Source organism: Microcaecilia unicolor, chromosome 13, assembly GCF_901765095.1.
Source record: "Microcaecilia unicolor chromosome 13, aMicUni1.1, whole genome shotgun sequence".
Classification (NCBI taxonomy): Eukaryota; Metazoa; Chordata; class Amphibia; order Gymnophiona; family Siphonopidae; genus Microcaecilia; species Microcaecilia unicolor.
This window is the reverse complement of record NC_044043.1, coordinates 99230863-99249106: the sequence shown is the minus strand read 5'-3', so window position 1 is coordinate 99249106 and position 18244 is coordinate 99230863. Positions and strand designations below refer to the sequence as shown.

Below are 18244 nucleotides of genomic sequence, written 5' to 3'. Positions count from 1 at the left end.
AGGCGAAAGGAAAAGAGTGGGGTCTGAGAGATAGGAGGCAGAAAAGGAAGAGATGGAGGGGTCAGCTGATCAATAAGAGGAGCAAGAAGAAATTAAAGGCCAGTTAGACCAGCCATGCCTTGATTATATGGCATTCCAGAAACTGGTAAAGGTGAGCCTCTTTGAGAGAGTGCAAGAAGTTCCAGAATCTTATCATCCCCTGATCTCAAAATTGTACTACCTTCCTGTTGGAAAGAAGCAACCTTCTTCCAATCAGCAGTCTGATGTCTTTATGGACAGTTTTGATTTGATTAATTGGATACAGAAGCACTGGTTCCTGTCTTTGGACTTTGATAGAGACTGAACTCTTGAATCATAGTTACGTGATGCTAGGGTCCACTTTGGGGGTCAGCACCCAAGAAAAAGATCTAGGTGTCGTCGTAGATAATATGCTGAAATCATCTGCTCAATGTGTGGCAGCAGCCAAAAAAGCAAACAGGATGCTAGGAATAATTAGGAAGGGGCGGTGAATAAGACCAAAAATACTGTAATGCCTCTATATCATTCCATGGTGCGACCTCACCTTGAGTATTGCAATTTCCTCCCACCTCTAACTCCCTCTGCCCTGCAGAGCTTAGCCCCTAGGGGTGTGTTCTCAGCCCTCACCCAGATCACATTTACAGTTCGCAACATGATTTTGTTAAAAAGCCAGTTTTTCTCTTTGTTGAAAGCCTCCTCAGATTGGTCCAAGCATCTTCTGATTCAGAGAGCTCTGTGCTGTCAAGATCTCTGCAGGCACTGCACAAGCCTGGTTGCAAATCCCATACTACATGATAAATTACAGAGTAAACAATGGGTTTGTCAATGTTTTGCTCCAACACTTTGGAATCTGATACTGCTGGAGGCTCACCTGGAACAAAACTACCTGCTTTTTTGAAAGAACTAGTTCTTCAAGTAGGCTTTTAACTTGAAAAGATCCAATTTTTGGATTAAGGCTGGTTGAATACTTGGTTTGTATACAAATGGCATATTATGTATGTGCTTATTTATTTTATTCAACAGGAGAGAAAAAGAAGAAACACACCCCACAGATCCCAAAGAAAACAAAGCTGAAGCAGAGATGGCGAGAAGAGACTAGAAGCTACAGGAATCTTCAATAAATATTTACTCAGACGCAACACGGCTGTGTTTCGGCATGTGTCTGAGTAAAGTGGTATTCCATCTTTTCTCAGCGGGTTTCCTCACTGACTATCAGACCATGATCCAAGAAACCAGTCTTTTCATAGACACCATCCACGTTATTAAAATGACTATCCCAAGCCTTGCCTTTATCCCTGGCTGGAAAGAGACATACGGAAGCCATTCAGATCTGTACTTCCTTCTATTCATGCTCCCGGTGCCATGCAGTCCTTTTTGATCTGCTCAGTGCCTTACCCTGTGCTATATTTGGTGATTACATACAGGATGAGGTAAAAAAACAAACAAAAAAAAAAACCCCTACAGTTTTCTCGGCAACCACTTTGAATTTCAACAAGAAATTTTATGTACTTATTTAATCATCATACTTACATATTATTATTAGAGATGTACCGAATAGCATATTTTACTATTCAGCAGAACTCGAATAATGGGCATTGAGCATTAACGTAATAAATAATATAAGAAGCAACATAAAATTGGAGGTCAAGTGTTTATTTCAGTAGGATTTAGAACAGTAAAGCCCCAGATTATTCAAATTCAAATTTAAATCACTACTCAACCTAAATAAAACACAGTAAAATAATGTCATTCAAACGATACAATTAACGATGTGTCAGAATTTTGCAGTTACTGTGAAAGCTCAAAGTGTCACCCCCAGCTTTAACACAGGCCTTCAGTCACTTTGAGAAGTTCTGAACAGTCTTATCGATTGGTCCCTGTGGCAGGCTGTCCCAGATCATCTGCCGACAACTTGCCCATGATTTACCGTTCCGATGCAAAATGATTTTAAATAAATTTATCTGTAAATTATCACATTATCAAATACACGTTATTGTCTACAAAAGTGTATGTCACACTGACCTCATTAACAGTAAACTGGTACCCCCCCCCTTTTTTTTTCCTTCTTCAAATAATGGAAGTTTTAAACTGCTAACATCTTTGGACATGAGAAAAATCAATAGACACATAAACGTAGATAAAAACAGCAAATAAAGCTGTACAATTTCAAGATAAAATTCCAGGCGGTTGTTGAGAAAACAGCAAAAAACTTAGGGGGTTACTCTTTTTTTTGCCTTACCCTGCAGATAGGAATGTCAGAAAGCTAACAAACAGGCCTGGAGATCTTAAAGTTGAACTCCCAAAATTACTGTCCACCTTTCACCCTCTGATGGACACTATCACAGAGCTTTGGAACCCCTACATCTGCACTCAATTTGTAAGCAGCCAAGAAGAAAACAAGCCAACGCCATGCGCCTGGGCCAAGCCTCGAGAGTCAGAAGGGAAAAAGAGGTGGTTTCTCCTTTGAGTGATGTATGGTATTTTATAATGACGGGCGACGTCAAAGTAAAACATTCTCAATATTACTGAATTGGCATTTATGGTTTGTATATCTAGGACACAGCACACCTAGCAACGTGAGTATTACAGCTGCAGAATGGCTGAGAAGACACTGCAATCACTACTGAACTTCATTGTAATCTAAACCAAATCACCTAATTCCAGCATCGTAAGAATGGCTTCACACACCTCAGCATGAGCAGGACAGCTCCATGAAAACAACATGGCTGAATGATCAAAAGTACAGAACGGTAAACTAGGCAGCCAATTCTCCCAGTGGAAGGTGAATAGTGGAGTGCCCCAGGGATCTGCACTGGGACCGGTGCTATTTAGCATATCTATTAATGATCTGGAAACGGGAAAGGGAAATGGGACTTGATATACCACCTGAGGTTTTTGCAACTACATTCAAAGCGGTTTACATATATTCAGGTACTTATTTTGGAGGGTTAAGTGACTTGCCCAGAGTCCCAAGGAGCTGCAGTGGGAATTGAACTCAGTTCCCCAGGATCAAAGTCCACTGCACTAACCACTAGGCTACTCCCTAGTGGGAACACGTGGGGTGATTACATTTGCAGACGACACAAAACTACTCAAAGTTGTTAAAACACAAGCGGATTGTGAAAAATTGCAGGAACTTTGGAAGACTGGGCATCCAAATGGCAGATGAGATTTACTGTGGACCAGTGCAAAGTGATGCACATTGGGAAGAATAATCCAAACCATAGTTATTTGACACTAGGTTGCACCCTAGGAGTCAGCACCCAAGAAAATGATCTAGGTGTCATCGTGGACAATATGCTGAAATCTTCTGCCCAGCGTGTGGTGACAGCATGTGGTGTTTACTTAACAGAGTGCTAAGAATTATTAGGAAAGGGATTAAAAAATAAGACAAATATAATTCCCCTGTATCGCTCCATGGTGTGACTTCACCTTGAGTACTGTGTGCAATTCTGGTCGCCATATCTTTAAAGATACAGATTTAGAAAAGGTTCAAAGGGTGACAAAAATTATTAAGGGGATGGAACTCCTCTCATATGAGGAAAGACTTAAGAGGTTAGGACTCTTCAGCTTGGAGAAGAGATGGATTTGGGGGGGGGGGGGGATATGATTGAAATCTACAAAATACTGAGTGGTATACAACAGATAAATGCAAATCGATTTTTTTACTCTTTTAAAAAGAACAAAGACAAGGGTACACAAGGAAGTTACAAGATACTACTTTTAAAATGAACAGGGGAAAATATTTTTTCACTCAATGGATAAGCTCTGGAACTTGTTGCCAGAGAATATGGTATCAACGGTTAGCATACCTGGGTTTAAAAAAAGGTTTGGACAAGTTCCTTGAGGAAAAGTCCATAGTCTGCTATTGAAACAGACACAGGGAATCCGCTGCTTGCCCTAGGATTGGTAGCATGGAATGGTGCTAGTAATTGGGTTTCTGTCAGGTACTTGTGACCTGAATTGACCAATGCTGGAAGCAAGATACTGGGCTAGTTGGACCATTGGTCTGACCCTGTATGGTTATTCTTATGTTTTTAATTCTGCTCTAAAAAGCTCACTGTGTGACCTTGTGCAAACTTTTTAAATTCCCTGTGCTAAATCAATTGTGTGTCTTTTGAGGCAGGGAGACTGTAAGCAAATTATTTTGCATATGACTGTTTACACTCCATGGTATTATATGACTAATACTGACTATACTTGAATATCCAGTCTAAATTTTTAGTTTTATTAAATAGTCTGACGTAGCATAACAAGTGGGAAAGCATGTGGAACATGGTTTGTATAATTCTTGGACAGTTACGTTATGGAGCAGTTGTGGGGGATACAATTAAAACTGAAATATTGATTTTTTTTAGTGCATTATCATATATATATATATATATATATATATATATATATACACATATATATATATACACACACACACACACTAGTAAAAGAGATCCATTTCTGTGTGAAATGAAACGGGCGCTCACCAACCTCCACTCCCCCTCCCCCCAACCCCCCTCCCTCCCTGGGAGTTCCCTGCACCCCTGTCTTTGGAGTTCCACACCCCCGTTCGTCCGTCCCTCTGTGTCCTCCGAGTTCGAGCCCCCTTCCTCTTGGAATTCCATGCCCCTACCTCCCTCCCTCCCTGTCCTCCGCGTTCCAGGCCCCCCTTCCCTTTGAGTTTCAGGATCCCCCTCCCCTTAGAGTTGCAGGACCCCACCTCCCGTTCGAGTTACAGGACTGCCCCTCCCCTTCCAGGCCTCGCCCCTCCTCCCCTCTCTCGTCCCAAAATCCCCTCCCCCCCTCTCATCCCAGGACCCCCTTCCTCTCTCTCTCGTCCCAGGACCCCTCCCCCCCCCCCCAGCAACAGTGACGTCGAGCACGCAAGGATGCCGCTTCAGACTGCCTTCGCTCTCGCTTCTGTTTCAGCTGTGCCTCTGGTCCCGCCCTTCCGCAAACAGGATATGAGGGCGGGACCACAGGAACAGCTGAAACAGAAGCGAAAGCGAAGGCAGTCTGAAGCGGTGTCCGTGCGTGCTGGACTTCACTGTTGCCAGCGGAGCAAGAGGTAAAAAGTTTTTAAAAACAGCTGGCACTTACGAAGGGCTGGGGCATCCACACAAGCCCTGCTTGCACTCGGAGGCCAGAGAGAGAGGGGGAGGGAGGCGCTGGGCATCGGAGGGGGGGGGGGGTGTGGAACTCTGATGGGATTGGGGCCATTGGACGGGAGTGGGCCCGTGGAACTCGGACGGACGGGAATGGAAGGAGGGAGGGAGGGAGTCTTGGAACTCGGGGGGGGGAGGGGGGAGGCGATTCTTTACTCACCTCTGGTGGCTGGTGCTGGGTTCCCTTCCCTCTCACTTCCCATTGGTCCGCCCTGTGACGTCATCCCCAGGGCGGACCAATGGGAACTGTGTTATGAACCCAGGCATCCAGATGGAGGTGCAAATTATTATATAGGATATATATCATTTAAAAAAAAGAAAGAAAGCTAATGCCAAATGATTTTTGTATCTCTGCCCCTAAACTGATACAATGAAACTGCTTCACTGGTCCATGCAATATTGTGCTAAAAGATCTTCTTTTCACATGCAGGGCCCTGTTTACTAAGGTGCGTTAGTGCTTTTAGGCGCCTGTAGGAATATTGTAGGCATGTACATGATTAACACGTGTTCAAAATGTTAATGCGCCTATTATGCTGCTTAGTAAACAGGGCCCGTAATTTTTAACAGCAATACAGAATCACATATATCACATTAGTGGAGCGACAGTCAGTCTGTTGGCCTAATACTATTTCGTAAGGGCTTAGAGATGTTTGAAACATTAATTATGGAGATGCTGAGCAAGACCTACAGAGAAATGGCTTCTTGCATGTATAGCATTTGTACTTTAAGTGGCAGATGATTTTTAATGCAGACCAATGCAAAGCGATGCACGTAGGGAAAAATCCAAACTATAGATGCACGATGGCATAATGCTAAGTTCCACAATAGCAGTTCCCACACATAAAAAATGGAGAATATGTTGAAATCATGATGCTAAGTGTGTGACAGTGGCCAAAGAAAAAAAAAAGAATGTTATGAAAAGGAATAGAGAATGAACCACTTTGGTTGTACCAAAGAAAGGCAGTATATCAAATTCATGACCCTTTAGAATATCCTAATGCCTCTGTTTTGCTCCATGGTTCGACAACACCTAGTATTTTGCGCAATTCTATAGCCACAGGCACCTCAAATACTATGTGCAGTTCTGGCCACCGCATCTGAAAACAAGATATAGTGGAATTAGAAAAGGTACTGAGGGGAGACATGATAGAGGTCTATAAAATACTGAGTGGGCTGGAACAGGTAGACGTGAATTGCTTGTTCACGCTTTCCAAAAATACTAGGAAATATTCAATGAAGCTACAAAGTAGTAAATTTAAAACAAATCGGAGAAAATATTTCTTCACTCAAATGTGTAATTAAACTTTGGAATTCATTGCCAGAGAATGGGGTAACTGCAGTTAGCCTAGCAGGGTTTAAAAAGGTTTGGATAACTTCCTAAAAGAAAAGTCCATAAGCCATTATTAAGATGGACATAGAAAATCCACTGCTTATTTCTAGGGTAAGCAGCGTAAAATGTATTGTACTGTTTTGGGATCTTGTCAGGTACTTGTAACCTGGATTGGCCACTGTTGGAAACAGGATTCTGGGCTTCATGGACCTCAGTCTGTCCCAGTACAACAATACTTATGTTCTTATCTAAAAAAAAAAAATACATTTTATATATATATATATATATATAGTGCAACATTAAGAAAGGTAGCGAACGGTGACCAAAAACAATAAAAGAGATGAAGCAAATTCATTTTGAAGAAAGGCTGAAGAGGTTAGGGTTCTTGAGCTCAGTGAAAAAATAGCTATAAAGAAATAAAATCACGAGTGGAATGGTATGGGTAAATGCATCAGTTGTTTACTCTTTCAAAAAAAGAAAAAATACATTAAGATCTAGAACTCAATGCTAGAAGATTTGGTAAAAGGCAATTAGTGTAACCGGGTTTAAAAAAAAAAAAAAGAGCTGGACAAGTACCTGGAGGAAAATTCCATAAACCATCATTATTGAGAAAGACTTGGGAGAAAGCTGCTGCTTATCCCTGGGGATAAACAACATGTAATGTACCTTTTGGGATCCGTCCAGGAACTTGTGACCTGGATTAGATGCAGCTGTAAACAGGATACTCTTTGGTCTAACCAGTAATCACTCTGTACTAAATGTGAAGAAAGACACTCCAGGAGTAGCAAATAAGAACATAACAGTCATACTGAGTCAGACCAATGGTCCATCTAGCCCAGTATCCTGTTTCCAACAGTGCCCAATCCAGGTTGCAAGTACCTGGCAGAAACCCAATTAGTAGCACCATTCCATGCTACCAATCCCAGGGCAACCAGTTACTTCCCCATGTCTATCTCAACAATGAACTTTTCTTCCAGGAACTTGTCCATGCCTTTTTTTTTAAACCCAGATATGCTAACCGCTGTTACCACATCCTCTGGCAACAAGTTCCAGAGCTTAACTATTCTTTGGGTGAAAAAATATTTCCTCCCATTTCCTTTAAAAGTATTTCCATGTAATTTCATTGAGTGTCTCCTGGTCTTTGTACTTTTTTGAAAGAGTGAAAGGAGTCGATCAGAAACCAAGAAAATATGGCAAAAACTATCCCAACTGTACTGGGTGCCACCAGTGTGATTAAAATAATTTCCAAGCACATTTTGACACGTTGCTGATGCAAATTACACTTTATGAGCAGAATATCAGAGGTTAAGATCATCTCCAACAAAGGCTGGCAAGAAAAGTGAAGTTCAGTCCTGGCATAGTATGCACAAAGTTAACCCATTTGGGAAGACATTACCTGGGTGTTCCTAAAAGGGGGAGGGGGAACCACATCTGCTCTCTCACAGAGATACGTGGACTGCTCTCTGAGGTGTAGCAGAGGGGAGACAATGGACACCCCTAGTTTATCACTGATAAGTTCTTATGCAAATGCTGCCCCTGCTGAGCTAGGAGATGATAGCTATGACTCTCACACAAGTATCCCACAGACACTGCTAGATTCTCAGATGTGTTTCTGGAATGGGGGGGGGGGGAATAGCATGGACCACACCTGCCCTCCCTCTGGGATGTTGGGGGATGCTGGACTGCTGGTCTCTTAAACAGAGGTGTTTCTGAATGGAATGGCCTCCTGGTGGAGGTTGTGGAGACAAGGACTGTGTCTGAATTTAAGGAAGCATGGGACGGGGGGGGGGGGGGGGGGGGGGGGGGGGGAGAAAAGGAGGAGTTGGTGATTACTGAGGATGGGCCAGTTGGCCCTTATTTGCCATCATGTTTCTAAGTGTTGTCCCTGATCTTAGAGAAGTATCTGAAGATGAGGTCTTTCCTCTCTCAGGGGAGGGAGAGCAGGGATGGGGGGGGAGGGAGAGCAGGGATGGGGGGGGGGGGGGAGAGCAGGGATGGGGGGGGGGGGGAGGGAGAGCAGGGATGGGGGGGAGGGAGAGCAGGGATGGGGGGGGGGGAGAGCAGGGATGGGGGGGGGGGGGAGGCTTGATGTTAGCCTCTCAGAGGTGCTTCTGGAATAACTATTATCCCTGATCTTACAGAAGTGTCTTAAGTTAAGGTCTTTCCTCTCTCGGAGGAGGGAGATCAGGCACCACATCAGCCGTCTCTCTGGGATGTTGGGGGAATGCTCGACTGCTGATCTCTCAGAAGTGTTTCCAGAAAAGAGGGGAGGTAGAGCAAGGCCTACAGCAGCCCTCTTTCTGGGGTGTCAGGGTATGCTCGACTGCTGGTCTCTTATATAGAGGTGTTTCTGGACTAAGTGTTGTCCCTGATCTTACAGAAGCTTCTGAAAGGGAGGTAGGTCTCTCCTCTCTCGGGTGGGGGGCAGGGACCACACCACCCCTGTCTCTGCCCCCCCACAGTAGATACTAGTCTCTCAGAGGTGTTTCTGGACTAAGTGTTGTCCCTGATCTTACAGAAGCCTCTGGAGGGGAGGTCTTTCCTCTCTCGGGTGGGGGACGGGGACCACACCACCCCTGTCTCTGGGTTGTGGGGGGATGCTCGATACTAGTCTCTTGGAGGTGTTTCTGGACTAACCCTAGGACTGCAGAGCTGGAGCTCCAGTCCAGACACTTCGGAGCAGGCAGAGGCACAGCTCGCTCGCTTGCTGTCAGAGACCTCCTGTAAGATCAGCACAAACTCCTCTAGATTAGAGACCAGCAGTGGCCCGTGTGGCTGAGTCCCGACACCCCCGTGAGAGGGCTGGAATGACCCCCCCCCCCCCCTCACAGACAGGAAACACCTCACTTTCAGAGACCTCTGTAAGATCAGGGATGAACTTATTCCAGAAACACCACAGGCTGAGAGACTACCAATGCATTGAGCATCCCCACCCCCCACCCCTGAAACAGGGCTGGTGTAGTCTCTGCCCCACCCAACCCCCACCCAGAGACAGGGCTGGGGTGGCCTCAACTCCCCCCCACCCAGAGACAGGGCTGGGGTGGCCTCAACTCCCCCCCCACCCACCCAGAGACAGGGCTGGGGTGGTCTCTGCCCCCACCCCGAGAGGAAGGGGTGCCCCCACCCCTCAGAGACCTGTGTAGGATCAGGGACAACACTTATTACAGAAACACCTCAGGCTGAGAGACTACCAATGCATTGAGCATCTCCCCCCCCCCCCCCCCCAGAGATGGGGCTGGTGTGGTCTCTTCCCCCACCCCGAGAGGAAAGCCCCCCCCCCTTCAAAGACCTGTGTAGGATCATGGACAACACTTATTCCTGAAACACCTGAGAGAGTAGCATCCCCCCCCCTCCCCAAAAGACAGGGCTGGGGTGGTCTCAACTCCCCCCACCCCGAGAGGAAGGGGCCCCCCCTCCCCTCAGAGACCTGTGTAGGATCAGGGACAACACTTATTCCTGAAACACCTGAGAGACGAGAGAGTAGCATCCCCCCCCCCCCCCCAAAAAGACAGGGCTGGGGTGGTCTCAACTCCCCCCCCCCCCAGAGACAGGGCTGGGGTGGTCTCAACTCCCCCCCCCCAAAAGACAGGGCTGGGGTGGTCTCAACTCCCCCCCCCCCCAGAGACAGGGCTGGGGTGGTCTCCGCCCCCACCTCGAGAAGAAAGACCCCCCCCCCCTCCCCTCAGAGGCCTGTGTAAGCTGCCAGTCGCGCGCCGTCTCCGGATCCCCGGGGCCTCGCGGCCTCTCTGTCTCTCCCGCCTCACCTGACTCTCGGCCGCCGGGATCCCGCACTCCAGCTCGCACAAGGCCCGGAAGTTCTGCAGCTCGAAGTCGGCGTCAACTTCCAGGGAGAAGGTGATCTCGGACAGGTCCTTCCGCACGCAGTACACGGTGATCAGCATGGCGGCTGCGGGGGCCGCGCGACGCCTCCCTCCCTCCCGGGGACACACAAACAGACAGAAAGCGAAAGGCTGCCAGGCGCCCAGCGCGAGACTGGCCCGCCACGCGCGTGCGCGCACTCGCCTCCTGCACTGCGCAAGCGCCGAGCCCAGGCCGACGACGTCTGACGCGTCGCCCCCTCTCGCGCGCCTGCCGCTTCCGGGAACTGTAGTGGGTGTGGTTTGAATTTATTAAGTTAAAGAACAGAGTGATGACCAAAGAGGTCTAAAGACTTTCAGGACTAGAAAAAACATTGTAAGTCATCTGTATCTTAGGAGCAATTTAGGACTCCAATGGATTATCTGATGGTCAAGGGGTAGAGGAGACGATGCTAACCTATGGCCTTCTTATAATGAATCTTTTCATCCTTTTGTCTTCAAGATACCAAATCCCCTCTATAAGGAACTGGCTTCTGTCCAGAATTTTGGAACATTTATTTATTTGTATCCCACATTTTCCCACCAATTTGCAGGCTCAATGTGGCGATCACCAGTTTCAGTAGAACAAATACAAGGTGATATAGTAGTAGAGTAAAAGTTTGTGAGTCAGACACATTGGGGGAATTATAAGGGGTTATGTCATGTCCAGTTCGAGCTTTGTCTCTGGGGATTAACGGTAGAAGAGTGGCTAGCGAGTTCAGCCGGAACTATTCTCTCTTTAGGTATTTGTTTAAGCCACAAAGATCTAGAATAGGTCTCGCCCCCACCCCCCATTAACTTTTGGGGGGATGAGAAAGTACCTAGAATAGTAACCTGGACTTCCTTAGCGTCCCTCCGGACCGGACCAGGATTGGACTGATGGGTTGTGCTCGCCTACCAGCAGGTGGAGACTGAGAAAAAACTCTGACTCTAGAGAGCCAATAGGAGCCCTGGCCATGTGACCTTAGCCCCAGTATTTTCTCAGTCTCCCAGCAGGTAGGAAGTGAGCCCATTAGTCTCTCTCCTTTTCTCTTTAGATATTACAGATATTTGTGATAATTCTTCTGTGCCTGGAATCTTATTTAGAGGCTTGACAGGGTTTCCTTTCTCTTCTTTCTTTGACAGCCTCGGGGGTGTTAAACTCGGGTGTCTCGAGTCCACCCCCCTTCCTCCCCATCTCCCTGGCTTAGCAGGGAAGGGCCGTCCCTTTCTCTGGAAAGGTGTACCGTCTTTGGGAGAGGCAGCCACTTTTAACAGGTAGCTGCTTCAAAAGAATTAAATCAAATAAAAGGAAATTCAAAGAAGCAGCCTTTCTTTCCCCAGACTTCTAACGAGCAGGCAGCTCCAGTGTTTTATTATGATTGAGGGGTTATAAAAAAAAAAAAAAACAAACAGAAGAAAATAATTCAGTATCTGTGACTTTAAACAGCGATTTTTCTCGTCAGATTTAATTTCCTCCATTTTCTTGCGTTTTGGCGGCGGCGGCAGTTTAAACAAATGAAAAAAAAAAAAAAAGAAAGGTGCGAACCGCGTAAGCGCGGCCACCTGTTTTTTCCGATATGGCTTAAAAGTTCAAACAGCTGCTGTCGGTCAGCGTCGCGCAGTTCACGCAGCCGGAACGTGTAAATTTTGCTCTCCCTTCTAGGTTTCTTCGGGTCCGGTGCTGCCTCCGGTTTTTTCGGGGCCTTTTTCGCCGGCTGTTGTTTCTTCAACGTTCCACTGGGCTCCGCTTGTTCGGAGGTGTCGGGCGCGCTGTCGATTGCCACGGGGCCAGTGGCGCGAACAGCGGCCATTTTGTTTCTCCCTCCATCTTATCAGTCGGGGATCTCTCTGCTGAAGGTAAGGCTGCAGTTCATAGAGCAGTTCGGCTCCAAAATGTGTACACTTTTGTATGTGCTGAACGGCGTATTCTAAAATGCTCTTCACATCAGCAGGCAATATTTGGTTGAAAGGGGGCTCCTTTCATATATGGATATATAACAAGCTTTTCTTCTTTTAAATTTCTATGTATCACGGGGCTGTTAACACTAGTTTTTTCTGGTGCTCAGTCATTTTTCATTGCCTGGTGGAAAATCTACATCTTATCATAATATAATATCATAATTCATTTCAAGCATTTTCCTCAATAGCTGTAGTATTATACAGTGTTTTAAGAACTTTAGAAACTTTCTCTATAGGCATAGAGTAAATTTTTGTCTTTCTCATTCCCTGATGAATAGGACTACATTGTCTAAGAGTCAATTGATTGGTACTTTGCAATTCTGACCATAATATCTTAGTTCCTTTCAAGCATTTTACTCCATGCCTATGATGTTATATAGTGTTTTAAGAACTTAACAGACAATCACTCTCAATGGCTGTAGTGTTATACAGTGTTTTCTTTTTCCGGCTTTAAGCTTTAAGAAGCCTTCTCTAGAGGCATACAGTATATTGTTCAGATGCCATGGGGATATATCAGCTCTTTCATATTCTCTGAGGGACAGTCCTGTCTACCAAGCTCCCAGTCACTCAGCTGCCTTAGCAGGCATGCTTTATTCATGTCTTCCCTTCTTTTCCAACTGCCTTGAAGCCTCTCATATTTCATTTTAGCTTTCTTCTGGTTTTTACAGGACATATGGTCACTTAGAGAATAAAGTCATCCTTTCACTTAAAGATAGTGGACGGTCCTCAAACCATCTACTCGTGTTTGTCTCTACTCTATCAGTTCAGCATTGGCAGATTATAAACATCCTGGTTTGGTCCAGTATGCCTATACATACCATCTGCTATCTCTTCCTCTTCCTTAGAGACCTGATGTTATATCAAGCTTTCTTGAATTCAGATACAGTCTTGTCTACACTGCCTTCACCAAGTGGCTGTGGCACAACTTCACTTTTTTCGTTACAGGTAATTTCCAAGTTTGTCCTTTTTCATTTTCATTCTATGCGCCTTCACTCCAGAGTGTTCTTTCAATTGGAAGGGGATTCACTCACTTCCTGTGTATTTATACCATAGGTACATAAGTATGGTTATGCTGGGTAAGGCCTAAAGTCCATCAAGTCCAGCATTCATATCTAATGGGCATAGGTACATAAGTTTTGCCATTCTGGGGAAGCTCAAATGTCCACCTTTCTACAGCCAGAACAGCATTAAAGAAAAAAAAAAAAAAAAAACCTCTCACGAGAGTATCGAACAGAAATCTCTGCTCCAAAAGCAAGGCTTTGCAGTAATTCTGCAAACTAACGCATACAATATTTGCCATGGCTGTTCACCACTAGGAACACCGGGGACCCTGGGCCTAGGTTCGGTGTTTTAACCTGAAACAAGCTCAACATTCATATCTATTGGGTGTGAGTCTGGTACTACTACTACTACTACTACTTAACATTTCTAGAGCGCTACTAGGGTTACGCAGCGCTGTACAAATTAACAAAGAAGGACGTTCCCTGCTCAAAGGAGCTTACAATCTACATCTCAGTGAGGGAGGACGCATGACCGTGGTACGTGGATTAGTGGTATGTGGATTAGGGAGATCCAAGAAATTACAGGCCGGTGAATCAGACGTTCATACTGGGACAATTTTTTTCTGTCCGGAGCGTACTACCATAGCTGGTGGACTCCTATATTCAGAACTTTCTATATTCAGAACTTACCCAACTATGGAACGCCATAGAGATAGGGTTGGAGTTTGTAGCCCTATTTAACTGGTGTCCTTGGTCACCCTTCCTCTTCTCCTCAGGGTCCAGAGAATGGCTAGTTTTTTGCTTATGCATTAACCGGTCATTTTCAGCAGTATTCTCTCTTCCGTTCTTTTATAGATCTAAGAGGATGTTCATTGCGCTCTTAGGGTCATTTCATTCTTACCTAGACGACTGCCTAATTGGAGAAAGTCTTATCAGCAGAGTTCTCAGGTCACGCACCGGGTGTTGCATTTCTTACAGTCTCTAGGTTGGGTGGTGATTGTAGCCAGGCCTCTCATTTGATCTCTCATTTGATCTCTCATCAGATATCTCTGATTTTCTCTTTGTTTAGTCAGGTTGGCGCACAGTCTTTTGTCTCCTCTGCAAACATCCCAGTTTATATTTTTCTTGGTGACCTTGGGCCTTCGGCCATTTTCTCGCTCTATTCTGCAGAATGCAATTTTACTTTCTAATGCCCAAGAAGGAATTTTCCTTCATCCTATTGCGAATCTCAGGGTCATCAATCGCGCTATTTAAGTGTCATCTAGTTATCTCAAGAACCTTAGTTCTGTCATTGGGATGCTTCGTGCAGTACACTTTTTGGCAGAAGCTTGTTTTTATATATTTTTTTTCTGGGGGACCTCAGCAATTCGTTTTACCTTCGGGTGAATTTTGTTTTCCCTACTGACAAACAAGGCGGAGAGAGCTATGTTGGTCCTTGCCATGGCAATGGGTTATGTCATCCGCCAAGGAGGAGTTAAGAGTATACTCTTGAGTTTGTACTCATTTTTTCTTAGTTGTGTCACCCTGCGTTTAGGTGAATGGACTCTCATTTTTTCAGCCTTACTTCCTCACTGCGACACTTCAGGGCTATCTCTTTTTGCCTTCAGGCTCACGAACATTTCTTGCTTCTTCCGTTCAGCAACAGTCTTGACGGAGACAGGGACAGATGCCAACGTCCAGCAGGGGTTTTTCAACCTTCTTTATGCGTTTCTTCCATCATCTCACTAGGTGTTTACGCAGAACCAAGGCACCCTTCTACATCCGGACCCCCAGTCACTCAAACTTATGGCGTGGTTACTGGGTCTGCAACATCTTTGATATTTTCGCAGGAAGTACTTCAAGTTTTAATTGCTTCCAGACAGAAATCTACATTAAAGTCCTATGAATCAAAGTGGCGACGGTTCACTCTGTGGTACTCCTCTCGCCACTTCATTCCACAAACAGTATCCATTTTGCATGTTTTGGAATATCTTCTGCATCTTGCGAAATCTTGTCTGTCTTACTCATCCATTAGAGTTCATTTGGCAGCTCTATCAGTGATGCATGATACTGTTGACAACCGCACGCTTATGCAGCATCCACTGTCAAAGCGGTTTCTTAAAGGAGTCCTGCACCTGTACCTCCCGCTTCGTCCACCAGCTAGGTGAACTAGGTGAACAGACTCTTAAAGTTCTGTTTTCTAGTAGCCATAACTTTTTCTATAAAGTTTTCCTCTTCAAGCAGTATTTCCCAGTAGCCATTGCAGCAAGTAGATCTATGTGTGGAATACTTCTACAGTTGGTAACTTCTTTTCGGTCTGCTGTAGTTTAAAGTTTTCACCTTTCCCAATCGGTTTTTTCTTATTGGTTTTGTCCTTCTAGCCAGTAGGCGTAAAAGTTTTTCATTGTTTCTAACCCGCTATATCGCGAAGGATCAAGGAAATGAGAATGTCTATTTCTCTTCTCGCTGAGAGGGCAGTTCCACAGCGTATTACAACATATTCCACAACTTCAGAAGCGGGCTCTATTCTTACTACGGCGATTTTTGGTGCTCTCGGTGCACATTGGTAAGTTGGCAACTTAGTCCTAGTTTCATTTTATTTTGCTCATTGGGACACACTACATGTTAGTTGTCGCCAGGTGGTCTATGCAGCATGAACATTTCTCTGCAGTTTTCATAGGGTCCCTCCCTTCAGATTACTGCTTTGGTACTTCCCATCAGTCCAATCCTGGTCCGGTCCGGAGGGACGCTAAGGAAGGAGAAATTAGATCTTACCTGCTAATTTGCTTTCCTTTAGTCCCTCCGGACCGGACCAGGCCCCTCCCATGTTCTCTCTACTCTTTAGCTTCTTTTATTAAGTAGGAAGTGTATTCAGTAGGAAGTGTATTCATTCCTTTACGATTCGTGGAACAATACTATATATATACAGAACTTTACGTGGTCTATACCACATCTCTGGTGGTTGCTGGTGAGCTCAATTGCTGGAATCTATCTATAAAACCTTAAATACGCCATACCACTTCTCTGGTGAGAGTTGTGGCTGAGCTCAGTTGCTGGAATATCTATAAAACCTTAAATATGATTTACCACTTTTCTGGTGAGAGTTGCTGGTAAGCTCAGTTGATGGAATATATATAAAATCTTAAGTGGGCCATACCATTTCTCTGGTGAGAGTTGCTGGTAAGCTCAGTTGATGGAATATATATAAAATCTTAAGTGGGCCATACCATTTCTCTGGTGAGAGTTGCTGGTGAGCTATAAGACAAGTGAGCCATACCACTTCTCTGGTGAGAGTTGCGGGTGAGCTATATTATACGTGAGCCATACCACTTCTCTGGGGAGAGTTGCTGGTGAGCTATATTACATGTGAGCCATATCGCTTCTCTGGTGAGATTTGCTGGTGAGCTATAGTACAAGTGAGCCATACCACTTCTCTAGTGAGAGTTGCTGGTGAGCTGTAATACATATCGGGCCATACCACTTCTCTGGTGAGAGTTGCTGGTGAGCTCTGATACTTGGCGTTGCCGAGTGCTTTGTGGCTGCTAGGATTCCATACGGCACAGAAGGTCTTTCTTTCTTTCCTGCTTTGTTATTCAAATACTGAGGCTAAGGTCACATGGCCAGGGCTCCTATTGGCTCTCTAGAGTCAGAGTTTTTTCTCAGTCTCCACCTGCTGGTAGGCGAGCACAACCCATCAGTCCAATCCTGGTCCGGTCCGGAGGGACTAAAGGAAAGCAAATTAGCAGGTAAGATCTAATTTCTCCTTGAAACTGGGTGAGGACGATGTTCTGTAGCTCTAGCTTCTAGAAGGACAAGAACTTCTTCCTCTACAGTGTTGAGACGAGAATGAGGAATCCAAAACTCTGCTGTTGTTGAAAGAGGAGGAAGTGAAAGAAAGCTGAGGCACTATCCTGACCTTATGATGCATAACATCCATGGATTTGAGGTGACAAGTTTTCAAGTTGTAAGAAAGTTTGTTAAACAGCCTCCTACTGGAAGATGAGTGAAGGGTAGTCTGTCAAAAGGCTGCCATTGAGAAGGTTTTTGCAGTTTTATACCTGTTAGCCTTGTTCTGAGGTTGCTAGCTAGGTTGTCATGACTGGGTGTAAGACGAGTAGAACTTATTATAAGAAATATACCTTCTGGAATTGTAATGGGATTTTGTTGAGTGATAAGTATTGTATCTCCTAGAGGATGAATTCTACTGCTGCTATCATCCTCTGCCAAGGTAGTCAAAAGTATTGTACTGGAGCATTAGCCCAGTGGTTAGTGCAGCAGACTTTGATCCTGGGGAACTGGGTTCGATTCCCACTACAGCTCCTTGTGACTCTGAGCAAGTCTCTCAATCCTCTGCTTTGAATGTATTGCAAAAAAACCACAGAAAGGCGGTATGCTGTCTGTAAGACTGAACATGTATAGGCAATGTATCCAGGTGCTGTGTGGGAAAAAAGAAACCCTGCCAGTTCAAGAAATATCTGCTTCTTTTTGTTAAATAGCTGCTCCCTATTTAACTATTCTGCCCCACTTCTGGCTGCAGCCTCCTAACCTGATTAGCCTTTCTTCCTAAAGGAGGTCCTCTATCCTCCCTTTTCTTCCTTCCCTGCCTTTTCTGTTTATGGAACTGTGGTTCCTTTCCATTCTATTTTAAGCCACCACAGCACTAAGCTAAAAAAATTTCAACATATCATCCATGCCTTTTCCAAACTCTGAGTGACAATACCTTAATCTGAACCAAGCATTTCTTTCAGTAGTTGCGATTATTTTTCCACTCACGTACATCACTTTGCATTGTCACTTTTTTTTTTTCTTGAAAATATCTTTGTTGTATGCATTTCTCTGATTCAATAGAGTGCAGCAAGAGCACTTCAACAGCACACACTACAAATCATAGCAGAATACACACAGGCAAAATGCGAACTCAATCACATTCCGGTCTTCCTAGTTGCCAAGATTAGAGTCAGC

The 18244-nt window shown here is 45.0% G+C and overlaps 1 protein-coding gene across 2 annotated transcripts in view; it reads right to left on the bottom strand.

The window, feature by feature from the left end:
* Positions 1-10497, bottom strand: part of DDI2 (DNA damage inducible 1 homolog 2) — a 50559-nt gene extending 40062 nt beyond the window's left edge. For both annotated transcript variants that reach the window (XM_030185844.1, XM_030185845.1), the window contains exon 1: positions 10269-10497. In XM_030185844.1, coding sequence (XP_030041704.1) covers positions 10269-10406 — 138 coding nt within the window. In that variant the 5' untranslated portion in view covers positions 10407-10497. The remainder of the gene's footprint in view (positions 1-10268) is intronic.
* Positions 10498-18244: the final 7747 nt, after the last annotated feature.